At 48.3% G+C, this 22,988-nt stretch overlaps 1 protein-coding gene across 12 annotated transcripts in view; it reads right to left on the minus strand.

The window, feature by feature from the left end:
• The window catches only part of EIF4G1 (eukaryotic translation initiation factor 4 gamma 1), an 80,104-nt gene that overhangs the window by 46,899 nt on the left and 10,217 nt on the right, over nucleotides 1–22,988 (minus strand). For 6 of the 12 annotated variants that reach the window (XM_053390682.1, XM_053390683.1, XM_053390686.1 and 3 more), the window contains 6 exons: nucleotides 12,612–12,720; nucleotides 12,103–12,192; nucleotides 11,642–11,674; nucleotides 5,824–5,844; nucleotides 4,362–4,535; nucleotides 1,355–1,454 (listed from right to left, as the gene is read on the minus strand). In XM_053390682.1, coding sequence (XP_053246657.1) covers nucleotides 1,355–1,454; nucleotides 4,362–4,535; nucleotides 5,824–5,844; nucleotides 11,642–11,674; nucleotides 12,103–12,192; nucleotides 12,612–12,686 — 493 coding nt within the window. In that variant the 5' untranslated portion in view covers nucleotides 12,687–12,720. The remainder of the gene's footprint in view (nucleotides 1–1,354; nucleotides 1,455–4,361; nucleotides 4,536–5,823; nucleotides 5,845–11,641; nucleotides 11,675–12,102; nucleotides 12,193–12,611; nucleotides 12,721–22,988) is intronic. The other 6 variants (XM_053390689.1, XM_053390690.1, XM_053390692.1 and 3 more) reach the window with 6 other exon arrangements.

Below are 22,988 nucleotides of genomic sequence, written 5' to 3' on the forward strand. Positions count from 1 at the left end.
TTCCTTTCATACTAGCAAAGGTCTCTTTGACACACACACACACACAGGGAGGTTCTCATCTGCCCTCCCCAGAACCCTGTTCTTAAGGCCCTTAATTCTCATCCCCTACTGAAAATGGAACAATGACACACCTATTTGCAACTGCATCTACTGTGTAATCTTGAGCCAATATACTCTCCTTCTACAGCGTCTCTCTTTGTCTAACCTTGCAACTAATTGGGATAGTGAGCACAGCCTACAATCGTGCACAGCCTACAATCTTGTCAAAAATCATAGGCTCAACCTTCTGGAACAAAAATCTCTTGCACCACTCAGTTTGCTTGTTTGTTAGCTAGATTTCCAGAGCACAGCCACAGGAAGGGAATAGAGGCTAGCAGTCCATAGGTAAGAATCCAACTACATGGGACTCCCCCAGTCTCTTCTGAAAACATCTTTTGCTCAGTGATTACATACTCCTGCACTTCCATATTCTAGTCTGAAGGGAGTGAGGGGCAGAGGAGAATCACTTGGAAAACACACACACACACACACACACACACACACGTGAATCAACAATCAGAAAAACAGAAGCAATTTTGAATCGGGCTGTAACTGAACTAATTTTATAATGATTTTCCAATCAGAACACTGGGTTGCTATTCAGTGAATCTGCAAAACTAGAAAACTAGAATTTTGGGCCAAATGTTTAGTATAAATACTTTTTATTGAAGGTCCCTCCTAGATGCAGGACTTGAATTAGTTTCCTTGGTTCTGTGTTTTATTTAAGAGTTGGTCCCTAACCTGGGTAACAAACAGTGATGTAGAAGCAAATTCTTAACCACACTCAATTTGAGGCTTTCCGCAATCGAGACCCTCCTTTCATTTTGTAGTTTAAGAGCTAAGTCAAACTAGACTTCTCTCCCTCCCACAACATCCTCTCTCCCCACGCCACCCCACCCCAGATTGTCTTGACTGTGCGTGACACAGAATGACTGCGGCAAAAGGAATTCTAACTTAATCAAGCAAGGAGAACATCAGTTGACTTCCACACTTTCACAGCAAGTAAAGCCACTGCTCAAGGCTAAACTGCAAAGGTGACTCGAGCCCAGAGACATTCTGTACATAGATGGAACTTGCAGAACAGGATCAAGAGCAGAAACACACTGGATGCCATCAGCGCTCAGAAGGGCAAAGAAAAAGCTGCTCCCACCCTGCAATTTTACGCACCACCAAAATCACAGGATCTTAAAACTGGAAGGGACCCTAATGGAACTGGAAATTCAACCCCCTGAAATGCTACAAACAGAACATGTAGTGATATATCCCCCCCCCCAACACACACACCACACAATGACAGTCATACCCATCCCCTTACCATAGGTGCCAAATTCTGTGGGGCTGGCTCCAGGGTAAAAGCTGGGGGCACCTGGCTGAACAGGATACTGCTGAGTCGGAACAACGTATGTGGAGCGGCCCTGGGTCAGAGAGGAAAAGGAAGAAAAGGGTAGCAAGTAAGTCCCTGAGATTAAGCTTGGAGGAGGAAGACTTGACACAAATGGGGTAGGGGTTGCAGTAATGCCCCAGTAATGTGCACCAGATCAAGGAGTGGAACCGGCAGGCCATAAGCAAGGCCGCAATAAACACAGAGAACAAAAGACACCATCAACCCCACTAAGGGGCGCGTGAACCTGGAGAGACCAAGCTGTGGCTTTCCACAGCTTACATCCAACCTCTCTAGAGGTAGTGAAGGCATTTTCTAACTAAAGGGGGTGTTTCCAAATTCTGACTCTTTTGCATCTGCTTTAATGAGTCACGAAGCACCTGCTCATTCATCCCTTATCCAGTACTACATAACTCTATGCCCCATCCTAGATAAGGGTTGACACAGAAGCCGCCTGATACCATTTGTCTACAGCCTTTCTGATCCTCCGCAGCTTCTCCCCACCAGCTTAAAAGCAGACATAGGCACACTGTTCATGTTCTCTCTATATATTTTTACTCTACATTTGACTTCCTTCAGATTGTTTTATTGATATCTTAATATTCTATAAACCACTTTGAGATTTTTCTTGAAAATATAAAGCAGTATAGAAATGAAATGAAATAAATAATGCTGCATTTAATCTGTGTGCCATGGCAGTGAGCTCCACCAGCCATGTCTGGGTACTATCTCAAAAACTGGATCATTACCCCTCTCAACCCCCTGACTTTGGGGCAGCGGGAGGCTCACAGTGACAGAAAATCAAGAACCTGTGGTCTAGCATTGTGGAATCTGCTTTTGAATAAAAGCTCAGATGGCACTGATGCTCTGGGTACCTTACCCTAGACATCAGACAAGGCAATCAGGGAGATTCCTTCCCACTTTTATGATGGATGCTGGCATAAAGTGAGGCTGGAAGGTATCCAGTAGCTGGATACCCATCACCTGAAATAATTACATGTGCAGCCTACTCACACATATTCGACAACAACACCCCCAGATCAGTAGCCTCTCCACTCCAGCATCTGGGGTGAAAATGTGGGAGTGGAAGGATCCATGGCCTTTTAAAACATAGAGGGAGCAGGAGTTGTTTTCGTTTGTTCCTATGTTTTTTGTGGTTTTATACTGCAAACCATCCTGTGATCCCTGGACGAAGGGCGGCATAGAAATTAAATAAATAGTAGACACATAGCCCAGGAGAGCTTAGGGCTGCAAGTGGATCAGATCTCAAATTGATAAAAACAGTACAAGTGAAATAAATTGTCAACATCCTTTCTGTATATATTTTCACACAAGAATACACACCAGTTCAAAAGAAAACAGCAGCACAGTTAGTTTGTTTGTTTTATGGTGTGCCCAGGAGTTGCTGCAGGCATCACCAATGAGAGATCCCACCTGCCTTCCTGTACAAGTTAATGCTTTCTGAAAAACAAGGCTTGCCCTTTGCAGCTTTTGAAAAGTCTTGTATTAAAACTAACCAGTAAGTCAGTAAGACTTGATTTAAATCATTTTTTTACACAAAGACTCATTCTTGCTGGTATAATCTTAATATTTACAACCAGATGAAGGTTTCATTTTTGGAATAATAAAATTTCAGGGTAGTCTTTACCGTTATATAAAAAATTACTGATTTGGTTTTACTATTAGAAATACATAGACAGGTAATTATGGAAATTGTGAGGTTTAATATGTTAACTGTTTATATTTGGACAACTTTTCTACTGTACTTTACTGGAAGGAGAAAAATAATCATTTCATTAATAACAAATTAAACAATTTATTTAACTCAAACAATAACATTATAGCATATGTATCCATGTTTGTTAACTGATGTGGTTAAACAATCTTTTTTTAAAAAAACTTAGATTGAGTTTTAGCACACATGAAAAACTTAAAACAAATCCTTATTTCCTGATTAACAGCCTTTGGACTATAACATAACTTAAATAGAAAACTATCTTTAGAAAGATTTTTTCCTCCAAAAGCATTTTATTTTAAAAATTCGATTTAAATTTTAAAAAGCCAATTTTTTAAAAATCCATTTTTTTAATCATTGATTTTTATCCACCCTGAAACCAACATTACATTTTAGATCCGCTACCTGACAAAATCAGGGGTCACTTTTTTGTTTTTTGAGTTGATCAAAATGGTTTAAACTGATTAAACTTCGCAGCCCATACAGACATCATAGGTGCATCAAACCAGCCTGAAAGCGTGCACACACACAAAAATGTTCTCAGTGGTCATCCCTCAGTTCTGGTTGACTCACCCAAGCCCGGCCTTTCATGGTTTCCTTAAATGGTGCAAGATGCTATTTATTCAAACTCATTTGGGGTGAACGAGGAGGGAGAGGGCAGCATATATAGCAGGTTACCCACCCCAAGCCCTTGGGATAGTGTGGATTACGCATCCCATGAAGTAAATAGTTCACACGCAGGATTGTAAGAGCAGTTTCGCTACCTCTTAAGCTCCTACCGCTCAATAAGCGGGACATGGATCACATCAGACATGCCAAATCTCTGCAACTGCCCCCTCTCATCAGGACTGTGGACATTTCCCTTCTGCTCCCAGGGCTTGCCGGAGCCCTGTTTCTGACCAGCACATTTGCCAGGAATATGTGCACATGCATAAGCGGGGTTACCATTAATCTTATTTTACGAAAAAAGACAGCAGTGCCCATAGATAACCACAGGAAATGTTGGAGGCAGGAGGAGAGTGCTGGGGGTTAACAGGTACGCAGTCAAGGTGAGGGTGCCAGGAGCGAGGGTCCAAAGCCCGACCCACAACTCTATCAAGAGGCCCGAGGAAAAACAAGCCAGCAGCAGGCTCCCGGAGACAAGGCTTGCTTGGGAAAGTGCAAAGAGCTCTCCAGGTCTGCTCTCAGCCCCATTCTAGCCCTCACCTGCTGTCCAGGGATGTAGTAGCCTTGCGAAGCAGGGTAGGAGATCTGTGAGGGGATCATCATCACCTGGGAAGCAGCTGGATAAACATGAGTGGGTGGGCCAGGCCGAGCCGACGTATTACTCTGCACCCGGGAAGCACTTGTCGGAGGCTGGGCCCTGTTCTGGTAGAAATGCTTCAAGAAAGAGAGAGAGGGAGAGAGAAGAGAGAGGGGCATGCTTGGTTAGCAAGGCCTGGCCTGAGGAGACCCCAGAGACACAGCTGCCAGTCCCGTGTCCACCTCCCAAAGACTCTGGCTGTGGCTACGTGGAGAAGGTGGCGCACAAGAATCTGCCTGTACCCATAAAAGCATGGCACAGGGACTGCCAATGCCAAACCTGGATTCTCTGCAAACAAAGCTTTTGCTTTTATTTCGAAGAAGGAAAGCAAGTTTCGGGACTTGGAAGGCTGCAGAGAAATACACATGGCCAATTTCCACATGCCCTGCTCTGGTCTTCCAGATGGAAGGTTACAGGGTCTCTATGATAAGATGGCAGAGGCCACAATCCTCCAGCGGCCCTAGGCAGCAACCTAGTTTACCTGAAGGACCACTGTGAGAAGAAGGAGAATGGTGGTGGGTTGGCACTTCCACCTCTTAAGAGTGGCCCACCACTTTGTCCACAAATATAGCTGAAGGGGCAGAGAAAACTGTTCAATTTAGCCTGGGGTCTCCTGTTGCAGACCTTCAATGCTATACTGTTCTATGTATGTAGGTCCTCCTTAATCAAATAAACAGAACCAAAATTCAACAAAACAAACTCAATGCAAGATGTGCAGAGTGGATACATGATGCAAATTACCCTGACTACAAATGAGTCAAGTTTCTTCAAAACTCAAGATCAAATGATAGTTGACTACATCCAGCAGGAACTGGCAACACTAGGCAATTTCAAGCCTGGGTTGCCTCTCCCGAATTTCACAGAACTAACACATGAAGCTCATCGGCAGCCAACCTGGGGTTTCTAGAGGTGCTACGGCATACGCATACAAGCCCCAGGATGCAACGCAACATCACATGGGCAAGGCAAGGTAGCGGGTGGGGGGGAATAGAAGACAAGAGCAGTGAATTCTGCAACCCACAGAGCAAATATTTTTTAAGAAATTAAACAAGAGCAAGAGGATGTTCCAGAGGCAGCCAGATCTGTACAGAACATCTCCACCCCTTGCCAGGATGCAAAAGAAGCCCGTTATGGATCACGCCGATTCACGTGACTCTCTTTCTCAGCCCTCTGCACAATGAAAGTGGTACTCTAGCCAAGGAGTTGTGCTTCTCCCCATCTCCACAAAGACTGACCCTATATATTGACTTCTGTTTTAGTTGTGCAGAGCTACGGATCGGAGACTAGAGTGGGCTCTAAGTGACTTGCACCAATGCTCGGACCCTCCCGCTCCCAACCAGAGTAGGGTTATAGAAAAGGCATTACCTGAAGAGACCTGAATCCTCCCTGTTAGCAAGCACGCACGCGCACACACGCACACAAGGAGAAAAGGGAGAGAGAAGAGAGACACACAGAGAAAGAGAAAGAGACAGGAGTTACCTACAGCCAGACAAGTTACCAGGCTCAGGGGAACAGCGGAATGCTGAGCAGGAAAGCAACAGCAGTGCCATGAGAAGGAAACTGGAATTGGGGGCGGGGGGAAGGAGGAGGAGGAGGAGGCTCAAAGGAGAAAAGGGAAATAGGCTGGGATGCATGACCAGAGGCAAGAAAATGCCATCTTGGGGAACAACTCTGCTTGCAAAGTCCTTACACCACTTCCCACCAAGGGTTCAATGAAACTCTGAACCTGACTGCAGAAAAGTGTGTGTGTGTGTGTTTTGCGGAGGGTGTTGTTTATCAAGCAGCTGGGCAGGCCAGAATGTGCAGCTGTGCTGCGTTCAGATCAGCTCGTGAGTCACAAATGGTGCCGGCCTCCTTTACACTGACTGCCATGCTCTGCATTTAACTTGCAAGTGGTCCAGCCCTCACTTGCAAAGCATTCTCCATCTCTGCATTCTGACTCGTCTTCCTTCCCCTTGCCTCTTTCCTACTGGCTGCCAAGCTCATCTATATAATCTGCCTCCTTCTCACACTCACATCCTGGCATCTCCTGCTCTGGCCTTTGGGCAGAGACTGTCACAGCGCCCAAAACACTGCTGGCCCTGAGTAAGAACTCTGAACTAGGGATTCATCCGCAGCATCTCCCATACTAGAGGCATGAAATCCTGTAACCTAGAAAAGATGATATTGCAGTTTTTGCTGTTCTTACTACGGTTTTGTTTTTTAATGCTGTTAAATTGCCCTGTGATGTTTGAGTGAAGGGCAGTGTGGATTTACTAATAACTATTTTATAATAATGTCTTTATTGGAGACTCAGGGAAAGAGGAAGGGGGAAATGGCACATGTCACCTATGGCATCAGTTAATTGACTTGGAACACATCCTTGGGAACTTCAGTGTAAGATGGGCGCGCGACAGCACTCAAGAGTCATGGAAGTTGCTGAAAACATTAATCAAAAGTGTTCTTTACAAGTCCTACAAGAATATGCATCTGGGTGTAGCACCCCAGCACAGCGCTCTATGTGGGGCTTCCCTAGTGCTTGATCCAGAAGCTGCAGAGTGCTGCAGCACAATTGCTGACAAGAATGAGGCCTTGTCAGCACGTAACAACTGTGTCCAGTGACCTGCACTGGCTGCCCATTTGCTACTGAGCCAAGTTCAAGGTGTTAGTATCAGCATATAAAGCCTGTAACAACTTGGGACCAGTTTGTCTATGAGATCAGCTTACACCACATATCCACTCCATCGTTCCGATGGGCGGAATTGGCACTATTGCAGATGCCACATAATATCTGTTCCACATTTGTAAGAACTTGATTGTTTACTGTGATAGCACCTATGTTTTGGAACTCACTGCCTACTGATACCTTTGCTGTACTCTTTTTGGCACCTGCTAAAAAACATTATTTAGACTAGCCTACACAGATGCTTAGAAAGTTGGGTAATTTTAATCTACTTTAGCATTTTAACATTTGCATGTTTTTAAGTATTGTACATTTTTCTTGATTTTTTAAAAATCTTTTTGTAGAACGGCTCTGAAAGGTTCATTTAATTTTTTGAACTTTCTATTTCTGCTGAACTGTGCAAATACGGTTTTCCTCTTTATGTGATCCAACACTGCTCTCATTGACTGGAATTTGCACAACACTGGAAAGTGATCTTTGCACCAGGAAAAAGTGATTGCTTAAGGAAGTGATGGGATTTGTTTATTTTGGTTAGGCCAGCAGATACAGTATGAAAACGTAAGGAGATGTTTGCAGTTCAACTGCGCATTATATAATGACAGCACTGCTGGAAATAGATGTATACAGATTTGAACGCAAGGTTCCTTTTCTTTGTATATGATTGGATATTTGCACGAATACTTCCAATTTTGTAATGAATAAATGGGAATAAATGATGGCACCTTGTACGCCTCCTTCCAGCAACTGCTGCAGCCAAGCTGGTGCCAAACATTTTGCTCTGCTTTCCTTTGAACCACATCAGAGTCCAATAGAGGGGTATTGTCATCTGGGCAGCCCAGGACCTCCATACACTCTGCCCAGGCTTCCACCCCAGGGAGGTCATTTTGGTGCTGCCAATCCAGTGGTTTGATTTCACCCCAGAGGTGCACTCCATTGTCTCTTGAGACAGACAGATGCCAACAAATGGGAAGGGGGGGCAGAAAGAGGAGAAGCCAATAAAAGCTTTAACTGCATACCTGAAGTGTCCCCATGACTAAAATGTAAGAACGTAGGAAGAGCCTTGTAGGGTCAGACCACAGAGCCATCTAGTCCAGCATCCTGTTCCTACATTGGCCAACTAATGGGAAACCTGCAACCAGGTGGAATCGCACTATCCCTAAAATCTTTACCAGCAACTAGGATTCAGAGGCATATTGCCTCCAACACTGTAGGCAGAATGCAGCCAATGAGCCCAATAACCATCAGCAGTCTTATCCTCCATGAATGAGCAGGTCTTCCTTGCTGGAACCCATGCCCCATTTCTGAAGGAAAGAAACACCTTTCAGCTGTCGTGCTCCCTGCATCATCATCACCATCATCATCATTTATTATTTATACCCCGCCCATCTGGCTGGGTTTCCCCAGCCACTCTGGGCGGCTTCCAACAGAATATTAAAATACAATAATCTATTAAACATTAAAAGCTTCCCTAAACTGGGCTGCCTTCAGATGTCTTCTAAAAGTCTGGTAGTTGTTTTTCTCTTTGACATCTGGTGGGAGGGCATTCCAAAGGGCAGGTGCCACTACCGAGAAGGCCCTCTGCCTGGTTCCCTGCAATTTGGCTTCTCGCAGCGAGGGAACAACCAGAAGGCTCTCGGCACTGGACCTCAGTGTCTGGGCAGAACGATGGAGGTGGAGACGCTCCTTCAGGTATACTGGACCGAGGCCATTTAGGGCTTTAAAGTCAGCACCAACACTTTGAATTGTCCTCGGAAACAAACTGGGAGCCAGTGCATAACACTATCTCAGTTTTCCAGCTTTCTAAACTCTTGGACAGGCCCTCAAAAAATGGGACGATGGGTGAGGGAGGGGAAGCTTTGGGATCACAAAGGAGGCCATGTGTGGTTACGAAGGGCAAAGCCACCCTCAACCCCTTTCTAAGCACAGCCCAAATGAGCCATAACTTCAAATGTGTACTTGCATGCGCATGTGCACAGCCTGGAACCCAAAGCAGCTAAAGGCCTCAGTGGTTAGCAAAGTGGCAGTGCTGTGCAAATTGGAAGAGGTAAAGAGGAGGGGAATTCAAACCCCAAGGGACAAGGGGCAATGTAGCAGAAGAGGAGATCACAGATGGGAGTGGGCTACCAGTGACCCACCAGCACATCTAGCCGTGACAAGGAACCTCTCGCCGAGCTATTTCTCATGGGCTTCATTAGCAACAGCCAGATCCATAATGACATCCCCAGAGGGCGGGGGGCAGACGTGAAGAATGGTAACAGCCCTGCTGCATCAGACCAAAGGCCAGTCTAACCTGCCCTCCAGTTTCCCAAAGAGGTCAACCATTGGGAAGCCACAAGTAGGACATGAGCATGATAGCTCTTGATCCCTAGCAGCCAGTATTCAGGAGCCAAATGCCTCTGATACTGGAGCTGCTATGCAGACATCCAGACTTGCAGCCACTGAGAGCCTTGTTCTCCACGGATTTTGTCCTATCCGCTCTAAAGCCATCCAAGCATTGAGGACAAGGGTTATTCTAGATAGTCATCAACATAGATGTCAGGTGGAGCTGCCTCCCCCTGCATCATCAACTTGCCACCTTGGGGCAATCCCCTCTATGCACCCAGAAGGTGCTCTTTACTCTGCAGTTCCTTAAGATGCTGGGCATGCAAACTGGAAAACTGATAGAATGTGTAATTTAACACAGTGAACCTAGTTCTGAACTAAGGGGACCAGGATTGAGTTGATAAAGAGTAGCAATAATTCTTAACAGGTCATCTTCAGAAATTGAACTGTGGAACAGAAGTATTCCCAGCTAATTTTTTTTTTTTAAATCTCACTAACTCTGACAACAGTACTGTAATACAGGCCAATACCATCTTCTCTGGAAGGCTGATATTGACAGGTGGTGGCTTCCTAAAGTCACACACTGAGATCATGGCAGAGGTGAGACCTGAAGCCCAGATTTCCTCATTCCCAGCCCAGTATTTTAGCAAGAGACACAGTAGGCCAGTGTTTCTCAAACTTGGGTCTCCTGCTGTTGTTGGACTACAACTCTCACCATCCTTGACCACTGGTCCTGCTAGCTAGGAATGATGGGAGCTGTAGTCCAGCAGCTGCTGGGGACCCAAGTTTAAGAAACACTGTAGTAGGGGATCTGAAGCGGCCCACAGATTCTCTACAGAAAAACCATACTCCCATGTTTTGTCCACTGTGGGTGTGTATGACACCCACGCAGCCAGGGGCTGACTCAAGGAGTCAGGAGCTCTGACTAGGCACTGGGACACCAGCTTCAAATGAGAATACAATCTGAGGTCCAGCAAGGTTAGCACAGGGGCAGCCAGGATACAAATCTCTTCGGTTAGCATTACAGGTGCTATTTGACCACAAGTGGATTGGGCTCTTCAGAGTGAACCAATGAGGAGGAACGAGACCAGATTCAAAATCCTAGGTGACACCTTTTAAAAACTCCTAACCAAGCATGTAGGGTTACAGGAAACAGTTCCTGAATGTGTAACTTCTGGGAATGAGTGAATCTATGGCTCTACATATTTTGCTGGACTAAAACTTCTATCACCCCCAATGAATGGGCCCTGTTACCAGGGTACTACAACTATGTCTGGTGGTCCAGAGGTTCCCCACCCCTGGAATAAGACCTCCAACCTTTTTTGGGTCAGATCCCCTTAAAGTTAACAGTAACTGAAGCTTTCGAGAGAATGTCTGGGGGGCAACACTATGAGGCCTCGTCATCTCTCCATGGCACCCCAAAGGGCAACTGGGGGGGGGGCCGAGAAAGGAAAGAAGGCCGACAGTTTTGAAATGGTCCTAAAACCAATCTCTTGGCACAGACAGGCAGCTTGTTCCACAGGAAGGGAAGGGGTGGCACAGAACAAGGAAGAAGCAAGCAGAAGCAGCAGCAGCTGTCATGAGTCAGCATGTCATGCAAGTCACATGGGAAGGGGAGAGAGTCCTCTGCCTTGGACACTGCAGTCAAACAGACCCTAGCAGCCCGGTCACCCCTGGGATCAGCAGACACAGCCGAGCACCTGAGATATAGTTTTGCCTTCCCATGTTTCATTTTCCTATTTGACTTAATTCATTTCCTCTGTGTGTGCTTTAAAATGCTTCTCTTTAGGAATGCAATTCATCCAGCACTTCAGAACATCCGGAACATCTCACGTCTATTATCGTGTGACCACTGCAACACCCCTGTAAGGTGTGGCTGGTGTCATTATCCTCATACTGAGGGCAGAGAGCTGAGGGCAAGTGAGCGCAGCTTGCCTTGGGCCACCTGACGACCTCAGGCAGCAGCCAAAAATTTTGGACCAGGGGCTTCACAGCTTATGTCTTTTACAGCATGTGCACCACACATCTCAGGCTGTTCTTGCCTTGCCAGCCAGGACAAACGACCAGCAGCCTCTACACTTCTCCAGCCAGGTTCCCTGCAGTGTCCAAGGAAACCCCCTCCCCAACATAGATGCACCCCAGCCCAGCCCCGGATTGCATACACAGCATGCGGTGAAGGGAGTAGAGAAGGGTTAGTACCTGCTGATGTAAAGCACGAGGCCCTGCTGGAAACTAAGACAGGAAAGAGCGAGGGGAGAGGAGACAAGAGCAGAACATCACTAACAGAAACAAGCATCCCCCCGCCACCGCCACCAACTCACTCCTCGGAGTTATCTAGTCGCCCTACCTGCCTTCTCAGAACCCCCCCAACCCCCTACTGTGCGAGGACCAAGGATAGGGCAGTTTCCACCACACCTCTGCCTTCATGGCTGTCTCAGCTGCGCTCACCCAAACAGACATATCCACCCAGCATGTGCTGCAGATGAACTCCTGAGTCAGCGGCGCCTGCAGACGGAGTCAGCCTCCAGGGCTCCATTTGCCCGGCAATCCCCGAGCCACATGGAAGAACCTGTTTGGCAGCCCCTCAGAGAAGGCCTGGCTGCCACCCCAGAGATCTCGCGGCCGAAGAGCAGCAGTGGCAAGAGCGGCCACCCCCTTACCTGTCGTGGCTGGGAAGGCGTATTCATTTGGGTAGCTTGCGCTGGGTTAAAAACCACAGGTGCCGTCTGGCCAGGAGGAAATGCTGACTGCTGGGGGAGGGGGAGAAGGGAGGAAGAGGAAGTTAGCAGCTTCCGTAGCTGCCCCCAACCCACACCCAAACCCCACCCTCTAGAGAGCAAGATTGGGGTGCGTGGAGAATTTGTGCGAACACTCGGCGCACGCAGAGAGCCTAAGGCAAACTTTGCAAAGGGGGCTCAAGAGGGTCGTCCAATCAAATCCTGCCTTGCAAGGTTGTTTGGACCCACAGTGCAGAACTGACCCACAAGCAAAAGGCAAGAGAAATGCAGAAAGGTGTGCATGTGTGTGTGGGACAACTTGTGTTGAAGAGGAGCCACCAGAGAAGACAGAGCAGCCAATGGAGGTTGCGAACGGGGAAAGGATGATAGTTTTTATTACATATTGTAAAACAGAGGGGGACATGGCAGCTTGGGAGGGAGAATCCTTTTACCTGTGGAAGTCCAGGAGAGGGGGAGGGGTGTGGGGCTGATGGGGTTCCTCCTGAGGGCTGTGGAGTTTTGTTCATTTCACGTGGTGCTGCATAAGGATCCCCTTGCTACCTGTTGAGATAGAGAAAAAGAGGCATGGTAAAAATGAGCACGGAAGGAACGCAACACAACTAGAGGCGGAGGGGGAAATTCCAAGCTAAAACTGGACCCCGTAGCAGAATGGAAGGGCAAACAGAAGCAGCCCAAGCAAGGATGGATGGTCAGCCCTCCAGACCGCACTTCCAAGTAGCATGAGTGCCACTGCACGGACGGATCTCATGGCGCCGCATGATGATTGGATCAGAGAAGAAATGGAACAGCAGCAACTTCAGGCAAAATTCAGGGGAGGGGCTATAATGGATGTTGCCAATGAGAGTCCCAGAGGACTCCTAGGCAACTGCATCTTTGGTACCAAGATAAATAGCCACCCCACTTTATGCTTGTACGCACTTTTTTAGTGGTGCAGCCCCCACCCCACTGTAGACTCGCTCCCTAACCTTATGCCTGTGCATTCTTAGGCAGCTTGATGTTCATCTAGCGCAAAGTGCCTTGGCTTAAGTTTCACCTGAAGATGCTCTGTATTGCTACAGAGACACCCACATGGGCCTCCAGCGGCCACACACCTGGTTCCTCCATCTGTTTTAGTGTACAACTTCCATCAGTTGTGCTGCTTGGGGCTGATTGGAGGGCACCTAGGAAGTGCAGGTATCCATTTGCAACTGAAACATTATAATATATGCATATTTTTTTTAATCAAGTTTCTAGCCACCATGCCTGCAGCAACTATGAATGAGGAAGGGGGACCTTCTGAACCCTCATTAGTACCCATAATTCCCAGAGAAACATAGGGCTATCTGATGAATGGCTTCTGTCTTCTTTTCTTCTATGTTTTCTGCTTCTTAAGAAGCCTTTTCAAAAAGTTATCATCTCCCACCTGCCCAAACACAGTAACCGGGGGGAAAATAGTGACTTTTTAAAAATTCTGGGCACAAAACCTTGCCAGCTTGCATTCAGCCCTAAGTTAATCATCTCTCTCAAAAAACCCCAACAACTCTCAGATGAAAAGTTGCTGCGGTAGTGTCAAAAGGGTCTCAAATTGGCTGTAAACTGCACTCTTCTACCCCAATTCACCTGAAAGGCATCCAGCAGAGAAGCTGAGATCAATCCCACCCAGTCCTTGAAAGCAAAGCAGCACCACTCAATGAAAGATTCACATTAAAGCGCATCAAAGAGGCACCCAACGAAAAGATGCACTTAGAGATGTGCAATATGCAAAATGCCTTTGGACCAATGTCGGAGCCAAGTCTCTCTGGGTAAGCTGAAGGATGGAGGTTATCCAAGACCCCCGTATGTCTTGAATGCAACTGCTAAGGTGCCGCAGTTTGTTCCACTGATCTATATGGGATATGGATGCATGGGGCTATCAGGGCAGCTATCATGCATGTCTTTGGCCCCACTTGCGGCCACAGTAAGAAACCATTTTGAGAACCACCCACCTAAAACCCACACTCTGAATTGACCCCAACTCTACTCCCTATCGACTCTTGCTGGCCATTAGACCGTATACAAATAATGTGAGGAAGTCAACTCATTAACACGGCCTTGGCCTTTGCTCTGGGGCCTTCCACCATACAGGCATCCCCCCACCTTCCATGTGATTGCATATACACATGGTGCCAGGAAATAAATAAATGGAATACCAGGAAATGGTGAGAGAGAGCTGGAGAGTCCTCAGGGTTCATCAGGAGACCCTCTCTGGAGCCCAGGGAGGGTGGGGGAAGCCCCAAGGAGAATGGAGGCACACAGAGACTTTGTTTACACTGTTCATTCTCCCCGCCCAACAGCTCACACACAGGGTAGTGCAGCAGCACCCACCACTTCCCCGCACGGCCTCCAGCCAACCCCGGAGCTTCAACTCTAGATATTTTGGCTGGCCGGCCAAGGACTTCCACAGCATTTTCTGCCTCCAAACCAGACACACAAATCCAATGCACCATGGTGATCCCCACTACCCCCTCGCAACACTTCCTCCCCATTTTCTCGGTCACTGCAAGGGGCAAGTGAGAGCCCCTCACACATTTCCTGCAGAGGTATTATGCCAGCTCTTCTTGCTATTGTGCTCCCTAGTGCAATAGGCCAAGTCAAAAAGGAACCATGTTGCAAGCCCACCCAGCATCGCATTATATGACAAAGCAGCCAAATTCACCTGAGTGGGAATGAGGAGCAAACATCTGAGCAGCCAGCTCCAGCATAGGACAAGAAAAGACCCCCCACCCCACCCCAGGTTTGCTCCACCACGTGCCTGCTTGGGCTAAGGTGGGCTTAGAAGCCTCCTAATGGTCTACAGCATGGGGAGACACACAAAGGCCTGGGGATTGGATCCGGCCCAACAGCCTTCTAAATCCGGCCCACGGACGGCCCAGTGTGTTTTTACATGAGTAGAATGTGTCCTTTTATTTAAAATGCATCTCTGGGTTATTTGTGGGGCATAGGAATTCGTTCATTCCCCCCCCCCAAAAAAAATATAGTCCAGCCCCCCACAAGGTCTGAGGGACAGTGGACCGGCCCCCTGCTGAAAAAGTTTGCTGACCCCTGGTCTACAGGCCTCAGCCTAAGCAAGGGCTAACTGGCTGCAGCTTTCACAAGCACACGCAGATGGGCGAAGGTGCATAGGCCAGGCTGGCAGGGCAGAGGGAACTTCTTCCAGGACACCAGGCAGTAAACAGTCCTACAGCTGCCCTGTGGAACCTTATGGGAATAGGATCCCTTTGGTCTGGACAGGGGCAGTGCCCTCTCCAGCACAAAGCAAGGTAGCGCCACTCTACCCAAACAGACCCAGAGCCCTGGCGTAACCTGACCCTTGGGCTGCTGCTGTCAGCGTTTCAGGCGACTAAAGACTTTGGGAGAGAGGAGGAAACATATGCAATGCAAAGGAGGCAAAAAACCAAGACAGGATCAGGAGGCTTCTGCAGGGCTCCAGTTCAGCACACAAGAACAGTGTGGCCAGATATTTGCTGGGTGGGCCTTGCCGAGGGCACCCTAACTCCCCAAGCCTTTTGATTCTGAAAATTTCCCAGGGCATTGGCAACAACAACAACAACAAAACCTTAAGTATATGTGGTGGTCCTGGGTGTGGGTGGCACAGCAGCACAAATTTCTTCACCTCCACCCGGAATTAAGAGCCACCAGTTCTCATACTTCCCTTCTCCCCAGTATCCTCAGCCCTTACTAAAACGGGATACTTTTTTTTAAGGACCAGCATTTAGTGCATACTACCTTTCTGTGTATTTGTGTGTGTGTGTGTGTGTGCAGATTTAGGAGCGGGGGAGCAGCTGAAGCTGCACAGACCACAACTGCACAGTTTGCAACAATTATTCCCCCCCCCCACCTTTGAGCATCTAGACACAGTGTGGTGCAGCATCACGCAGACAGGCAAGGAGGGAGCATGCAGCAGCCCTTCCTATAGGAAGCAGCTCCACACAGCCTGATGGGGCCACGTCTACCAGGAGACACCACCCCAAACGGTTCTCAATTTTCCAGACATGGAAACAGAAGCACCCCCACACCTCTTGCAAAACCAAACTGCAGGGACAGCCATGCTCCCAGAAAGAAAAGGGGCCAGCCCAAAAAAACTGAAGCCAGAGGCCCCAGAGGAGGTACAGGAAGGTAGGTCATTGCTTTAGGGGAGGCCCAGCTGAAGTAGCTAGTCTCCCCTGAAAAGCCCACGCGAAGTTTTGCAGACAGTCAGCACCACCCCAAGGTCTGGGGAGAGGCAACTGCGAGCATGAGTCGTTTCCCCGGCGCTCCAAATATGCCCAGTTAATTCTTTAGGCAGGCCAGCTCCCGTGCCAAGCACCCTTCCCTCTCCAGGCTGAGGCATTCTCAAAGAGCAGGCCCAACCCAAACCAACACCGGCAACGAAGAAAAGGTATTTGCTATGCAATTCCTTTCCTCCACCCACCCTGCTCCATGCCACCCCCTTCCCAAAACGGGGGCAAGCAGAAAGTCGAGGTCTCAATGTGGAACAGCCTCCCCACCTCACCCCGCCATCCTCAAAACATGCACAGAAAAGATGCAAAATACTCACCCCTAAGTAGGAAAAACCCCAGGCCAGTTTTGCAAGCAGCTGAGACTTTTCATCTGCCAGACTTTGAGCAAACGACAGAGGGTGGTGGGGTGGAATGGGGGGGGGAATATCAGCCTGCAAACCTGCTGGTGAGCGGCATGGAGGGTCGGGCTTGCCAAACATGGGCAAGGCAGGGGACAGCCCCCCACCCCCTCCCTGGAAAGGCCAGGAACATGAGTGCCGGGAGCTGCCGGTGGTGTCAGATCGCAGAGTCTGCTGCACTGCAGAGACACCGAGACAGGGAGAGGAGAGAGGCAGGCTGAAGAGAACCAGGGAGCACCCAAAACCCCACCCACAGTCACAGCCATTCGGCCCCAGCACTGCCCAAACCAGTCGGAGAAAATCCCACGCCTACACGCCTGAGTCACTCGTGTTGCACAGGCAAGAGGAGGAAGGAGGCAGGCTCCTGGCCCAGCCCAGCCCAGCCTCTTCCCTCTTGGCAGGACCAAGCAACCAGGCACCCACCTGTGCTGCCAATGCAGGCATGAGACAGACAGCAGAGGAAGTCCGGGTGCTGCGCCATTTCGCGGTGCCTACACCCACAGGAAGCCTCCCTGCGCCCGGGAAGGCGCCCTGCTTCACCCCCATCCCAAAGTGCAGAAGACGCAGGCCAAGGAGAGGGAGCTGCACACCCTTCAGACTCTGCCCTTCAAAATCAGCAAGAGCAGCAGTGGCTGGAATGGGGAAGGGGCAGCAAGAGGCAGCCACACTTGCCTTAAGAGGGAGAGGAGTAAAGTAGCTAAGGGAATTTGCAAAGCAGCAGCCCTAGTGGGGGTTTTTTTTGGGGGGGGGTTGAATGGAGAGACACTGGTGCAGCTCCTGTCTCAGTACTTCACTAGCTGGACCTGGGACACTTGGGGTTGCGTGTCCCACGACAACTATAAACGCAGCGTGGTTTCAGGCGAGGATCACCCCCAGACTCAGTTCCCCATCTGAAAACTGGGAACAGCAGCGACCCATGCGCCAGCTTGCACAACAGAAGACTGTCGTACACTCTGGGAACCTAAAGGAATCACTTAAGCAATCACCAGAAGGTACCATTTCCTCAGTGCCTTCTCTCAAACAACCTTGTCCCACCAACAGATGGCTTCTTGTAGCCAAGCAGGCTTCATGAATCTACCTGTAAATAACAGTTCATGACCAGGTGCATAGCCTGGGAATCATTTTGGACTCACAGCTGTCCATGGAGGCACAGGTCACTTCCATCAGAGACCCTACCTGCCTATGCACTGTCTTACCAGAGTGGTACATGCTCTGACTATCCCTTGTTTGGACTACTGCAATGCACTCTATGCGGGGCTACCCTTGCAGGCGATTTGGAAACTACAACTAATCCAGAATGCGACAGCTAGACTGGTGACTAGGAACATATGCTGGGACCATATAACACCAGCCTGAAAGATCTACACTGGCTCCCAGTATGTTTCTGAGCAAAATTCAAAGTCTTGGTGCTGATCTTTAAAGCCCTAAATGGCCTTGGCCTTGTATACCTGAAGCAGCGCCTCCACCCCCATTGTTCAGCCCAGAATCACACTGAGATCCACCTCAGAGGGCCTTCTGGCAGTCCCCTCACTGCAAGAAGTGAGATTGCAGGGAACCAGGCAGAGGGCCTTCTTGGCAGTGGTGCCCTCCTTATGGAAACTCCGCAAAACCGGAAGTGGTGTCCCAGTTTGCAAACTTTACCTCAGTCTAAGAACGGAATATGAACGATGGAAGAGCACCGGCAGCAGGAGGCCTCATTAGGGAATGTGCGCCTCGGTTTAAGAATGATTTCGGTTTAAGAAAGAACTTTGGGTTTTGCGCAGTTTGTAAACTGAATAGTTCATAAACAGGCCTGTTCTTAAATCGAGGTATCACTGCATAGGGAAGTTTTTACAGTGTTGGATGTTTTGATTTGTTGGAATCTGTTCAGAATGGCTGGAACAACCCAGTCAGATGGGCAACATCATCATCATCATCATCATAATTAGATGCACAAGGAAAGACTGAAAGCCGCATTCCCATGCTCAAATTCCTACAGAAAACCTGAGAACCCGATGCCTTACAGAGGCAAACTCTCTTCACATGAGACAAAAGACCTCCCCCCCCCCCTCTCTCTCTCTCTCACACACACACACACACACACACACACACACACACACAAAGGGACAAGCCAACAGCAGAATCAACATTGCAAATACATCACATCAGCCAGCTTTAGGCCTGAACCCAACACAGAATACATGAAACAGACAGCACCACACACTGCACACAACTACAGCCCAAGCCACAATTGAAGCATTGACAACAATGCTTTTTTTCTCCCCAATGGCCAGTCACCACTTCTTTCTTTGGTCCCATTGAATGGGCCAATGTTTCTCAAACAAGGCCAAGAAGGGGAGTTTGGAGAAGGTGGGAAAGGTAGCTCAGTCAATAAAGCACGAGTCTCTTAGTCTCAGGGTGCTGGGTTTGAGCCCCACATTGCGCAAAAAAATTCCTGCATTGCAGAGGGTTGGACCAGATGATCCTTGTGGTGCCTCCTAACTCAGCAACTCTACGATCACAGTTCTTCATTAGCATATCTGAATACTTAAGACTTAAGGTATTTCACAGTTTGGGTTGCAACCACACTGAGTCCCTGCTTAAGACATCTCAGGTCTAGAGCATTCAAGCTCCACATGGAAGGGTGCAAGGCAAAAAACTCAGGAGCAGCAAGAGACAGTACACTAAATACATTTTGGAAAGTGAGGACATCAGGACCTGTGTCTGGGAGAAACCCGAGAAGATGGAGGTTCTGTGGGTGGGTGGTTCCTGTGTCCGGGAATTAGGTAGGCAACCAGTTATGAGAGGAGTTGCACAACCCTGAAGGAACAGGTTTGTAGCCTGGAAGAACTCATGGATTCCAACATGTTACTGGAGTCTCAAGTGGCTTCTGTGGCTAGGAGTGCTTATGCCCAACTTAGGTTGTTTCACAAGCTATGGAAGTTCCTGGACCAGCCCAATCTCAGGTGACCTCCCACCTGAACCACTGCATTGCACTCTATATGGGGCTGCCGCACGTCCAGAGACTGCAGCCAGGATAGTGTGTGACTGCCAGGTTGGCAAGTGGTCCAGCCTGTTGGGATCCCTTGCCACCAGTCCTCCACTGCCTACCAATGAGCTACAGTGTTAGCACTAAAAGGTTTTGGACTCAAGTTCTTTAAAGAACGGCTGCCCCAGTATCACACACTTTGGGGCCCTACACTTGGCAGGGGAAGCCAACTTGGTGGTGGCATTGACCAGTGGCAGGGCCTTCTCGGTGGCACTTCTCCATTTGGGGAGTGCCCTTCCTGCTGAGGTGTGTAGCTATTCCTTATTAGTCACATCTAGGAGGAATTTTAAAGAGCTCCAGTCTACTCAGGCATTTAATGGCTAAAAGATAGCATTCCCAGCAACCCTGAAATTATCAGCTGTGAGATTAGGCGACTGTTTTCAACTATGCTTTTATTTTTAACTGTTTTATCGCTGCTGTGTTTGCAGCCCTGAGATCCTTTGAAGGAAGGGCATGATATAAATGGAAAAAGTTGTCCAAAATATTGCAGGGTTAGGAGGAGAAGAAAAAGCTCCACTACCATCACTAAGGGTAACCATTAAGGTGTTAGTACCAATCCACAAAGATCATTGCCATCAAAGGGATACGCAGGTCATATTTTTGAAGGGAGCTATTCCAGGACTTTGACCCAACTGCTACCCCAAGCAGTGGGTCTTCCTCTCTCCTGTATTGGAAGGAAAAGACACACTGCTCCCCACAAAAGCCGGCCAGCTGGCTGCTGGCGAATTCACAGCCACTCAAGGTCTTCAGCCACTCAAGGTCTGCTGGCATATCGATTAGCATGGCCAAGCCCTTTAAACAAACACCTCAAAGGTTAAAGAGTGCCAAAGCAGGGAGGCGGAGACTTAAGAGAGGTAGCTCCCTTGTGCTCCAGGGTCCATTAGCACATCAAGGAACAAATGGGAGGAACAGATAGCCATTCCCTCGCCAGCCCCTTTTCTCAGCTGTGAATGCTTTTTTCCGCCCAGCTTCACCACACCCATGACTGAAGCTTCACCTCCTTCCTAACAAGCTTTGGAATTAAGAACTCTACTTGCCACACACCCCCTCTTTATTCCTTGTCAACATCCCGGCTCTTCCTGTCCAGTTGAGACCAGCAATAGCTCAGTCAGTAGGGCACAAGCATGAGACCCTTTAATCTCAGGGTTGTGGGTTCGAGCCTCACATTGGGCATTGCAGGGGGTTGGACTAGATGACCCTCATGGTGCCTTCTACAATTCTCTGATTCCCCCCCCCCTTCTGTCTCCAGATGCTGGCCCTTCCCTGCAAGGGGAGCACAGGGACCAAGCAGCAGCGGACCTTATTGCCACCAGATCCAAATCACACGCGTGCCAGGAATTTGTTGTGTTTTCTGCAAGTCCTCCCATCAGCCACGCACTGGTAGTAATTCTGGCCTACCTTGACAGGATTGCCGCAAAATTGCTGAGGTGCTGAATGCAAAACACCTTTTCCAAATTCTAAACTTTTACAAAAATGCTACGGTTTGCTGTTGGTGTAGATCCCCTTCCTTTAAAAAAAAAAACCCAAACCCTAATTGCCAACCAAAGCAAAGCAGCAAGTGAGACAACACCCACATGCGGGAAAAGGAAACTTCCCCGACCTGTTTGTCAGAGTTGGGGTCCAATGATGATGCAAGCACCTCTGGGAAGAGACCACAGTGGCACTGGTTATTTCACTGGCAAAAATCAATAGCCACTCTGACCTTAGGCTGCCCAAACGCTCCCAAACCTGTCAAATCAAAAGCAGGTCAGTCTGCATGGACTAGGTCACCAGCCATCACAAACTACACCCCATTTGGGGGCGGGCATGGGTGACAGGCACATTAGAATCTTCTTTTGCCAAATGAACTGTGAGGTTCCCAAATTCACCTTGATATATCATGATCAGTACTTGCCGATCGAAGGGAAGCGGTGCAAGGCATCTCTGATCTTGCTCTGGGGGGCTTGTCTTTATGCTTCAATGGACAGAACTATGATCCCCAGGAGAAAAGGCTATTTTCAGTAAAATGGTATGGGAATTTCCCACTTATGTTTTCAGAAACTGAGAGCGAGGCTCTATGAAGGTGGTAGAGCACAGTCAACATAAAACTTTAGGAATAGGGATATAGACTCCTCCCTTTTAAAAATAAAAAAGAGGGGCACATTTCTCTGCTCTTTCCTCACTTTTAAATTCTTTTCTCAGGGTTACTGAGAGTGGCTGGAGAAACCCAGCCAGATGGGTGGGGTATAAATAAATAAATAATTATCATCAAGCCTGGTAGATGAAGGGAACGCAGTGGATGTAGCCTACCTTGATTTCAGCAAGGCCTTTGACAAGGTGCCCCATGATATTCTTGTAAAGAAGCTGGTAAAATGCGGTCTTGACTATGCTACCACTCAGTGGATTTGTAACTGGCTGACTGACCGAACCCAAAGGGTGCTCATCAATGGTTCCTCTTCATCCTGGAGAAGAGTGACTAGTGGGGTGCCACAGGGTTCTGTCATGGGCCCGGTCTTATTCAACATCTTTATCAACGACTTGGATGATGGACTCAAGGGCATCCTGATCAAATTTGCAGATGACACCAAACTGGGAGGGGTGGCTAACACCCCAGAGGACAGGATCACACTTCAAAACGACCTTGACAGATTAGAGAACTGGGCCAAAACAAACAAGATTAATTTTAACAGGGAGAAATGTAAAGTATTGCACTTGGGCAAAAAAAATGAGAGGCACAAATACAAGATGGGTGACACCTGGCTTGAGAGCACTACATGTGAAAAGGATCTAGGAGTCTTGGTTGACCACAAACTTGACATGAGCCAACAGTGTGACGCGGCAGCTAAAAAAGCCAATGCAATTCTGGGCTGCATCAATAGGAGTATAGCATCTAGATCAAGGGAAGTAATAGTGCCACTGTATTCTGCTCTGGTCAGACCTCACCTGGAGTACTGTGTCCAGTTCTGGGCACCACAGTTCAAGAAGGACACTGACAAACTGGAACGTGTCCAGAGGAGGGCAACCAAAATGGTCAAAGGCCTGGAAACGATGCCTTATGAGGAACGGCTAAGGGAGCTGGGCATGTTTAGCCTGGAGAAGAGGAGGCTAAGGGGTGATATGATAGCCATGTTCAAATATATAAAAGGATGTCACATAGAGGAGGGA

This window comes from Podarcis raffonei, chromosome 5, assembly GCF_027172205.1.
Source record: "Podarcis raffonei isolate rPodRaf1 chromosome 5, rPodRaf1.pri, whole genome shotgun sequence".
Taxonomy (NCBI): Eukaryota; Metazoa; Chordata; class Lepidosauria; order Squamata; family Lacertidae; genus Podarcis; species Podarcis raffonei.